Here is a 10,889-nt window from a genome sequence, read left to right as displayed (position 1 = left end):
ATTATCTATACACCGCTTAATCCTCATTAGGGTCAAAGCGGGGCTCAAGCCTATCCCAGATGACTTAGGGTGAAGGCAGAGGACACCCTGGATAGGTCACCAGTCTATCACAGGGCTGCACAGACACAAATAATCGCTCTCACATTCACATCTAAGGACAATTTAGAGTTACTAATTAACCTCAGCATGTTTTTGGACTGTGGGAGGAAGCTGGAGAACCTGGAGAAAACCCACACATGCACAGGGAGAACATGCAAACTCCATGTAGAAAGATTCCGGGAAGGCCAGGACGTGAACCTGGGATCTTCTAGCCGCAAAGCAACAGAAGTAACCACCAATCCACTGTGCAGGCCCCACATGCCCATAATTCGTAACTTAATATGCGACGTATAAACATAGTTGTTCTGCCTTTGGAACCAAATGTACACAAACCCAGCCTGGATGGTTCAGGGAAGAAATCTGCTCTCTGTTGTGTTTTTTTATTGCCTGTTCATGGAGCTGTTTGTATTTTCAATTAAATGTCTTTATGGGATTTACAGATGTTTCCTGAGTTTTTGTGCCTTGCTAAGATGTGGAAACACAGAGCAGGTAGTAAAACAGCAAACAAAACACGAGTCCAAGTTCTTTTTTTACAAAAAATGGCAATACTCTGTTTCCAAGCAAACTGTGCTGTCACAGTAGTGTGTCCCCTTCCTCATTATTATACCATTAAAAACAACTCACATTCAAGCTCTACAGCTGAGACATAAGACTGGGAGGGTTTCATGTTTATTCCCTAGAGAGCAGACTGGGTTTGGTCCAGGGAATGGACTTTTTGTTTGTGATGTCAGTGTGCACAGTTTACATGAGGTGATGTTGTGCATTAGTGGTTAAAGTAGTGCCGGTGTAACTTTTCTAGTGCTTACATTTACTGTTAGGTTGTACCGAGGAAAAAGTGCAGCAGAATCAGCCCACACGTAAGAGTCCTCTCCTTGTTGATGGGCCATTTTTTTGGAGACTACAAGAAGTAAGAATAGAGGTTTATCACTGCTTGTTAATCTAACAGGCTCTTGGCAACACTTCACTTGTGTCTTTTGTGTTTTTGCATTTAAATATGGTCAAAGGAGGAAAAACCTGTTTAAAAATAATGCCCAGGTAGAAAGTATCAGGATTACATTAGATCAGAGGTGTCAAATTCATTCTGTTCAGGAATCACATTCAGCCCAATTTTAACTGAAGTGAGGCGGACCAATAAAACTACAGCATAAAGACCGATAAATAACCATAACTCCAAAAGCTTCCTTTGCTTTAGGGCAAAAAAGTACGTTCTGAAAATGTTCACATTTCAGGAATTATCTTTTTACAAAACATGAAGAACCTGAAATTTCTTAAGGAAAATAAGTTCAGTTTCAACAACATTATGCCTCAGTTTATCATTTGTGCATACAACTTACAGATCACAGAGTCTACAAAGGAACAAAAATATTTAGTCACAGGTATCTGGAACTGAATGATATAGTATTTTACTTTATGATCAAAACAACAAAAGTCAGACAAAAAAGGGGGAAAAAAACAAGACAAAATATTACAAAAATGAGACAAAATGACAAAAACGAGAAACAAAATGACAAAAAATGAGACAAACGACATCAAACAAAACAAAAAAGAGGCAAAAAATTAGACAAAAAAGGCTCAAAGCAACAAAAAAATGGACAACACAAGTGCGACAAAAAAAACACAAAACCACAAAAACAACACACAAAACAGCAAAAAAGCAACACCAAAAATGTTAAAAATGAGACAAAAAAGCACAAGCGAGACAAAAAGAAAACACAAAACAACAAAAACATGAGATAAACAACAAAAGTCAAACAAAAAGACAAAAATGACAAAAAAATTACAAAAATGAGACACAAAACAACAAAAGAACAATGAACAATCTGGTATTTTACTTTATGATCCAAACAACTTGTCATGGTCTAGAAATTATTTTATATTTATAGTTTTACAAATTTACAATCTGCAGTTAATGTCTTCTCTGTAATTTTTACCCTTCGCAAAGTCGTCCTGTGATCTGGATTGGACCCACTGGAGGGCCGGTTTTGGCCCGCAGGCCTCATGTTTGACACCCCTGCATTAGATGGATCAAACTAAACCGGTGTTTCCAGAATACACTTTGAACTTTAATTAACTGCAAAGCACATCACAATTACTGGATTCTGTATAAATAAATTGCATATACGTAATTGTGCATTAGTGTAAAATGTTTCTTCTGTATAAATATAATTCTGTGGGTTCAGATTCTTTCACCTTCAACATAAAACAACATGCACAATATGTACTTATGTGTATAAGTATGTGGTAAACCTACAACTGCAGAACAAAAGATATTATTTTAATCTATAAATTTTCTATTAAAAGCAGCGCCCATAGTAACCTCATCAACAGAGCAGGAGCTACAAGAGATGAACTGTAGCTGCAATGTACAAATTGTGCAAAAGCACGTTTTAGTTGCAAAGAGCTGGAGGAGGAGAAACCCTGCGGCAGGATCAGGAGGTATGTGGAAACACTGCATGCCGCAAAAGCCTCCAGGGCTTATCTGTGATTGAAGCCACACTCCCCCGTGCACATCAACTTGCCAGATCCTCTAACAGATAGAACGATTAGGTTTGTTGACAGAGCAAAGACAGGTACTGGAAATGAAGGAAAGGAATACACACGTCGCTGAAAACCCAGAAACAAAGGATTTACTGTTTGTGTGTTCTGTGAGGAGTTTTCCCACGTTTTAGCACGCATTACGGTTTGCTGTGAGGTGGGACGTTAAAACATTGGTCTACTGGAAGCAACCAAATGTCAGTTTGGGTTTTCTCCCAGCTTGAATCTTGGGCATATCTGTTGAAATATACCCAACCTTCACTAAAACACCACCTACTGCTGCTGGTTTTCCTCACTGTGGTGCCTCCTCAGGCATTTTGCAGCTGCACCCATAAAATTCAGCCTTTTGACTCATTTGTAAACCAAATTCCCTGCAGTCGTCATCTGAGACGTTTCAGCATTGTTTGGCTCCTGGTAAATATTTAGACCCGTTTTGTTGTTGGGGAAGTCTCAAAGCTGCGGATTATCGTTTATCTTTCGGCTGAACTTATACTAAGTCATGCAGGCAGAGGTGCAGCTGGAAAACAATTCACCAGGCGCCATGCAGACGTATGTATATAAGAGGGGCTCCTGGCCAGCTTTAGGCCCCTGAATGTGACTGTTTTGTGGCAGGGCAGGGCCTTCTGTATGCAGATGTCCAAAAGCAGCTGCTGGACCAATACACTGGTATTACAGCTGCTGCTTTCTACAAATATTGCCTCAATTGATCACCATTGTGTGAAAGAGACGTTCATCCAGCTGCTATTTGGAAACAGCTCAAGTGAATAATTTATTTTAGAAATCTCATTCACAGCATCACAAATTGAAGTTTAAATATTTATTTCTGAGTATATTTTCCAAGATTGTCACAGCAGCAGGAGTCGAAACAGAACTGTTTCAATTGGTGTCAAATGCGGCTTTCTACAGCTATTTTAGAGCTTAACATCGAGCAGAAACATGCATTCAAATGTGCAAAACATGAGATTGAACAAGCATTTGTTCGTGATTTGACAGAACTTTACTTCTGATAAAAAGCAAAATAATTTATGTGGAAATCCTGTGATTTAGTATTAACACTCGTGTCATCCTGCGGGTGAAACTGACCCATTTGAAAGCTTGAAAATGTGGGAAAAAAACATATTTCCACATTTTCAGGAAATTTTTTGAAAAATTTTTGGTGGGAAAAAAAAAGAAATGTAAATTTTTTTTAAAGAACATTCACAAAAAAAGCAACCATTTTCTGAATGTTCTTTACGAAAATATTCAAACTTTTACTGATATATATATATATATATATATATATATATATATATATATGGAATCACTTTAGATATTTTTAGGATTCTTTTGGAAGATTGTTTTTTAAATATTTATATTTTTGTTTAATTTCTTGACAAATTTGGAATTTTTTAAACTTTTAAGGAATTTTTGGAATTTTCTTCCTGAAGATTTTGCAGGTTTTTATATAAATTTGGGGAATTTTTTGCTGATTTTTTTTTCAGACAAGGGAACACTATTTTTTGGTGCCTGTAAATGATGACAACAGGAGGGTTAAAGAGGTGAATTATTCTCATTTTACATCCCCTGTATAAGCCCTTTTCCCAGCATGGTTATTACTGCGCCCACACACAGATTTGCCATTGGGCAAATTCTTATTTCCCTTTGATCCACAATAAGTAGTGGGTTGTTCCGTGTTTACTTGTACTTTCAACCCATGGTTAAAGATTTATGGGTCACTTTTACAGGACTTCACAGTATTTCCTCTGGCAGCTTCTCAGCTACTAACTAAACTGGCTGGTTTTCATTGCAGGTTGTTTGTCCAAATAATGAGGCTCTTTCATCTTAAAATGCAGGCCTTGATCTCCCCCATCTGTAAGCATTTTACAGCATCATGTGCGCCGGTTTAAGACTGTTGGCACATTGCAATCCAACAGTTTGGCTGATTTATTCAACGAAATACCTTATTTGACTAAAATCTGTGTATTTTCCTGTTATTTTTGAGAAACAAAACGCCTATTAAGTTTGAGGGAAATAAACCGTCAACAAAAACGTGAATAAAACATTTTGGTGCTGGCTAAAATCTCTTTCGATGCAAAAGAAACTCTCTGCAGGAAAAACCTGACAGAAGTCATTTGTAGTTTTCATGCTAACAGGTCCTGCTGGTCTCACTGAAAAACTTCAAACATTGATACAACTGCTCATGTTTCTAAAAACTTTCAGGTTTAGTTTTCTTAGTTTTGATACAATAATCCAAACTCTTCAATTTTTTAATGGGAGATTTTTATAACTGGATGAAATGACTGTCACCTCCTGTGAATTTTCTATTGAAAACAATGACGAGCTTCATGTTTGGCCTCAAAAGGCTGACAACAGGGCTTTAAAGACTGAGACAAGACTGGAACTCCTGTTTAACATCACATTTATTTAACCAAAAATGTGTCTTTTAGGATGAGCTGGAGGCGGCCACTGCAGCACGTCTGGGTTTGGGGGTGGTGCCTTCCCGGAAACCATTCCTGAAAAATCCCAAAACAAAAAGCAGCACATTAGAGTCATCTAACTCAGAGATAAGAAGGAGAAAACACATTCTAGATTACTGTAAAAGCTTTACTGTTTCCCCACACAGTTTACTTCACTGTCAGTAGTTATGGGCTGGTTACAAATTGGATTGCTTGATTATCTGGTTGTACTGCAGCACAACTGACTGATGTTATGACATGAAGGAGGTTGCCGTTTTGTCATGTCAATAAAAATTTCATTCAGAGGAGGCACAGCATTGACAGATTGAAGGAAACTGAAATGTGGCATCTAATTATGATAAATTGGCATTTTGACATCGCACAGTTTGACTTGTCCTAATGGGGCTGGTGCAGGTGTGACAACAATGACTCAGTTCCACAGAAGCGCTCCAGTTAGCGCTGAGCCAACGCGCCAAAAAGCTGGATCTGATTCAAATGAAAGAAATGTGACCTGCATTAACAATGTCATCAGTTACAGCTGCAATAAAAAACAGGTCAAAGGAAATCTGCTGCCAAAAGACATGAGTCAGCAGAGATGAACCTGGTCTGAACTTCACTGCAGGACTTCTGATCTACTGTGTGTTGTGCATTTTAGGTAGAGATTAAACTCCCTCGTGGTTGCACACACAGACAGCTGAGGACACGTAGCTGGTCTTTTACTACTTTCTAGTCCGTGTTAAGGACATGCTCCAAGTGCAGCAAGAGTCAAATAAAAAAAGTTGGTGAGCTTCATCACTAACTCTTGCATAGTTGTAGATGTGGAAACGACATTAGTCTTTGGTACCTTTGAACTGAGGTTCACATGTAGTTCTGCAAAATAAAGCCACAACCAACACAATAAGCTCAGTCTTATTTAACAGTTTTTGTTACTTACCCATCTAAATTTCATAACAGCTGAGGAAACTGTGCCAGTAAAGTGATTAATAATTTAAGTCATAATTACACAGACATTTTTCTGGAGACTCCTGGGACTCTTTCAAAGCCTTACTTCAAAACAGCTGCTGTCTGGGCTCAAAGCCCAAGCTGCCACAATGGACTGACAAAAATTAGACTGATTCATCAGAAAAGTAAATATTGTAGAATCTTACATTAAATGTTGATTTAATTAGTGGCAGATGGAAGATTTTCAAAGTCCTACATTACAGATCTGTATGTATTTGCACTGTTTTTATATTTTGTATATTGCTATTGTATTTTTGTACACTATGTGACTCTGTGCAAACAGCATTTCAATTTTCCTATCTGTAAAGGACATGTAGAGATATTAATAATACAGATCACTTTGACTTTACATTGACAGAGCAATGACAGAACAGCTCATCATAGGTAGCAGTCATTGTGTGACTGAGATGCAACAGGGATATAAGATGATACATTTTAATATATGTATTAACCTTTCGTAGGTGTAAACTAAAACTCTTAAATCACCCTCGGGATTAATAAAGTATCTATCCATCTATCAAATTGTTCCTAAAGGAATTTAAGCCTCACACTGAGTCACTGATCTTGCCTTACAATGATGCTTACCTCAGAGAAAATACTGATATCATGATGAATTCATTTGTTCAGACATTTATTTTTCACCATCATTGGTAAGCGGCATTGACAAGGTCTAACAGGACTGCACAGAATCACACAACCTTTTTTTTGCAAAGCACAAACAGAATTTATGCAACAAATCTGAGATATTTAATAGAATGTAAATACTATTTGATTTAAGACAGAAATGGTAAATGTCTGGTACTCTCATGACCTTCTGCTCAGTTCTGGACGGCAAAATAACTGAGGAAGGAAAACATCTCCTAGTTTAGGCAAACCTGCATGTTTACAGTCTCTGAATAAAAAGCTGCTGTGAGGTACTTTTAAACTGTCAAAGGCGTTCAGTAATGAAGTTTTTTTTGCAGTTATTGTAAACATTTGTTAAAAATTGTTTATACCAATAGTTGTTTGTGCATATCCAATGTCTTTCCCAAACCACAACCAACTGATAGTTGCCACAGAATTGTCTTTTTTGTAAATATTTCAATTGAAATGCAGACGTTCTCTTTGATCTTGCTGACGAAAGTAAGATGCAGGAATCTTGCTTACATTTCCTGCTACAAATATGTCAACACAACACAACTCGGTAGCAGATCCAATGTTTGTTTTAAACTGATAAATCAAATCAATTTGCCACTATCAGGTTTACGCATAAAGTAAGCAAACAGGTCCTCGCTGCAGAATGAGCACACGGCTAGCAGAACATCTAGAAAACGCTTAAGAGTTCTGCTTGCTTTACATTCGTACACCTCACCTGAATCTGCGGTAGACGACCTTCAGGTGTCTCAGACGGCCAGTGCCAGTGGTGTTCCTCCTCTTGGCCTTGGCGCTCCAGTTGTCTAAAATAAAAATATCACAATAAGTCAATGCAGCCTGGCAGTTCAGATCAACTCACACAGGTGTAGAGTGGAATAATAAACTAAAACACTGTATAAAAACAAGCATTTTCCACCAGAATAGAGAGGTACACGTGTTATTTAGTGAAAGCTTCAACAGGCAAACACTGTCTGTGCTGAACTGCAGGCAGCGTTTACACAGCAAACAGGAGACAAGTATGGAAACAAATCACAAACGTAGTAGAATATTCACACTACAGCATGCTACCACTTTTTCACAGCACTCAATACCTCTGTGTGTATTAGGAAAATGTTCATTATACAGATTCCAGCTGCGTGTAGATTGTGTTTTCCAGATTTCTAGCCTTTCCAAATGTGTCATACTGCATAAAATCCTTTTAAGGTCTTCCTTTCTAGTCATGGTTGTGCTGTCTCCATACAGGTGCAGGGCTTTATATCGCAGTAAACAATGAGCTCACAATGAGTAAAACTGTCTAGAAGGCCACGTCACTGCAAGCTGTAACACCAAAACATGTTGGAAGACAACTTCTATACTGCAGACATGAGTGTTTACTATTCTCCTGCATGTTTAGCAGCATTTTTTCAGGTGGACAACACACTCCCATGCAATACTTCTAATAAAAATACTCATATCTACACTTGTTTTTTGGTCACTTACACTTTCTCTTGCGCTTCTCAGGGTAGCCACACTTGCCGCAGGAGGATTTCTGCAGGTGGTAGGCTTTGGAGCCACAGCGACGGCACAAAGTGTGCGTCTTGTTCCGGCGCTTACCGAAAGATGATGTCCCCTTGGTCTGAGAGGTGAGAGATCACAGGTCAGCAACAGCTCACTAATGCCTCAGTGCAAGCAACAGCTAAAGTGGTCTTGTCTCAGTGAAAAAGAATGAATCACAGAAAGTCATTTGTTCAGACATTTGTGTTTAAAAGCATCACTGACAAGACGTTAGCTTCATACTGTATGTGAGGGATGCAACAATGTTGAACCTCACTGGAGTAGTTAGCCAAACAGTTCAAATGCAAGCTCATTCGTAGCCACTACAGTTAACAACTAGCATCTGCTCTAACAACATAAAAATCAAAATAAGCATTCATACAACTCTTCGTTCGGGACAGAGGTGTAAAGACAGTGAGCACACTTAGCTAGAGGAAACACATTCACTACATGATGCTTGCTGGCTAGCTAAGCTAACCACAGCGGCAAAGCTAGTTAGCCGTTTCACAAAATTACTTGTACTGCATAAACAATGACTAGTCGTCGGTGTTAGTGATTTACCATATATAAACGAATGTACTGTAATTCATGTTGTATCTCTTTCTTAAGACCAAATGAAGGCCAGTCTGTACCCCGGACCTCAATGCTAATGGACGCTAATAAATGCTGGATGGATGCGAGTAAAATCAACGTTTATTTTATTAAATTGGCGCTTCATCCTAAAAATACTTCATCCAAACGGTGATTTTGTTTATCCGACAACATAACATCCACAGTCCGTGTCAGATAAACGACACAGTAAACAGATGTTTCAAGATTTTCGTCTGCCATCGCTGCTTCTTACCATTTTCGTCCGGTGGCTAAGGGAAAAGAGACCGGAACCGGAGCTGGCGCTGCATCAAATTACGTCCGTGCGGATTCCTGTGTAACACTGAAATATGGCCCCATGTAGCATTTTGCTAATGAATCGATCTAAAATGTCAGTGAACAGAACTAGGGTAAGTTGAATTTAGCCTATGATTCTTTTCGTCGCATTTAAAGAAATTCTTTCTTTAGTAGAGTCCAGTTTATTTCCACAAAATGCCTCTCATCTATTTTTATTGTGAGATTAAAAACCTGCCTGTGCACACAGACCACAAAAACTACAAATACTTGTGCAGCATTTCCAAGATATCTCCTTAGATAATTATCAAGAATTTATTTATCATAGATTTAGTCATTTTTGAGGAAGCAAACAACCAATGTTGCCAATTTTAACACATTTATGTATTAAACTGAAGTAAGACGCCCTCCATAAGAAAAATTTTCTAGAAAATAAATGTGATATGTACCAGAGAAGTATGTGTCTGTGGACAACTGGATACTTTTACATAATAACTTTATTTAAATTTTTTTGATGTTGCTCTGACTTTTAAATGCAGCGTATCTGGTTCGACTGTTTGAATATCCATTAAATTAGAATTGATGAGCTCAGGACAAAAGTTATTACCACTGGTTTTTAACAATAATGTGAAATGATCAATTACTAAGAATTCAACGGGGTGTTTTCCCACAAAAATCCTTCTCATACATTTTCACATTTCACTAAAGTAGTTTGTTATTTTTTTCCTTGAAACTAATGGATAAAAGTTTGCATATATACGGTACACTCTTTATATTCTAAACAAACTGAGGCTTAATTTGTGCTGATAAAATGTCATATCAACATACCTCAAAACCCTTTCTATGTGGAGTTTTTTATATCCTGGAAGACACAACGGGGTAAAACAATCAGTCTGCACCATAGCTGAGTATTTCCTAACTGAAACTGCAGTGTACTGATAACCATCTGTAAAACAGTAAGAATAAGATGTCAGATACAAGGCACAAAGGAGTGTCCTTGGCGTTGGTGTCTTGACTCCGCCCGAGTAAACAGCTCATATCTCGCAGGAGTTTATTCACATCAATGCTTCTTTTTGTCAAGAGAACTGATCAGAGTCTCTTGCATGCTTATTTTGGAGATATGCTCAGCAAGTCCAACTGGTTGTACCAGTCCCCCGGGGCAGACCCAGATCACAGAGCTGAAGGGACTACATATCCCATCTGACCTGGAAGCATCTCAAGAGCTGCAGGATTTGGCTCACGGTAAGCTTGTGTGAGCTACTTTTGCTCTCCCTGCTGGTACTAGAATCTAAACCAGATAGAGAACAGACTGATGGATGACTCAAAGTGCAAAGAAAATCTTTCAAATGTCTTTCAAATTAGTTAATCTGAGATTTACAATCACTGTATGTTAGTGAAAAATGTGTCCCCCATGTACATATGTCAGTCAGAAGTTGGTCCAGTGGTTTGCAGAAAGGTTGATCACTTGAGAATGGAGGAAATATGTGTCAGTGTTTCAAGCGACCTCATGTATAAAACTCTGACATGATTATCTATTGCATCAAGAAGATAAAGATACTCACATTCCACCATAATGTGATGCTGTAGTTGAAAAACATCACACTTACAGCAAACCAGAGACAATGCTGATGCAGTCACGGACAATAAAAAGACAATTTCTCAGATCTGTCAAGTAGTAAATAAGTTTAGAGCAAATGCTAAAGACTTATCAGTTTCTTATGTTTGCTTTAGAGCTGGAAGAAAGTTCATATCTGAATCACATGGGATAGT

General features: G+C 38.1%; 1 protein-coding gene and 2 non-coding genes across 3 annotated transcripts; all 3 read right to left on the bottom strand.

Moving 5' to 3' along the window:
• Positions 1 to 5,015: 5,015 nt before the first annotated feature.
• rpl37 (ribosomal protein L37) lies at positions 5,016 to 9,180 on the bottom strand. Its single transcript, XM_022198557.2, has 4 exons — positions 9,082 to 9,180; positions 8,184 to 8,319; positions 7,423 to 7,507; positions 5,016 to 5,126 (listed from the first exon to the last, which is right to left on the bottom strand). Exons 1-4 carry the CDS (start codon positions 9,082 to 9,084, stop codon positions 5,057 to 5,059), a joined length of 294 nt encoding a protein of 97 aa, XP_022054249.1. The 5' UTR covers positions 9,085 to 9,180; the 3' UTR covers positions 5,016 to 5,056.
• On the bottom strand, positions 6,650 to 6,728 carry LOC127530999 (small nucleolar RNA SNORD72). The gene has a single exon (XR_007937790.1). It is a non-coding gene; the product is annotated as a small nucleolar RNA SNORD72 (small nucleolar RNA).
• On the bottom strand, positions 8,388 to 8,467 carry LOC127531000 (small nucleolar RNA SNORD72). Its single transcript, XR_007937791.1, has one exon. It is a non-coding gene; the product is annotated as a small nucleolar RNA SNORD72 (small nucleolar RNA).
• Positions 9,181 to 10,889: the final 1,709 nt, after the last annotated feature.

The sequence above is a fragment of the Acanthochromis polyacanthus genome, chromosome 18, assembly GCF_021347895.1.
Source record: "Acanthochromis polyacanthus isolate Apoly-LR-REF ecotype Palm Island chromosome 18, KAUST_Apoly_ChrSc, whole genome shotgun sequence".
NCBI classification, from domain to species: domain Eukaryota; kingdom Metazoa; phylum Chordata; class Actinopteri; family Pomacentridae; genus Acanthochromis; species Acanthochromis polyacanthus.
This window is presented reverse-complemented; position numbering and strand designations above follow the sequence as displayed.

Excerpts from the sequence above, each read along its gene's own strand:
- rpl37 (XM_022198557.2), bottom strand. Across the intron at positions 7,508-8,183 it reads TGAGAAGCGCAAGAGAAAGT|ACAACTGGAGCGCCAAGGCC; the intron begins GTAAGTGACCAA and ends TTTTTATTTTAG. Across the intron at positions 5,127-7,422 it reads GTCGTCTACCGCAGATTCAG|GAATGGTTTCCGGGAAGGCA; the intron begins GTGAGGTGTACG and ends GGGATTTTTCAG.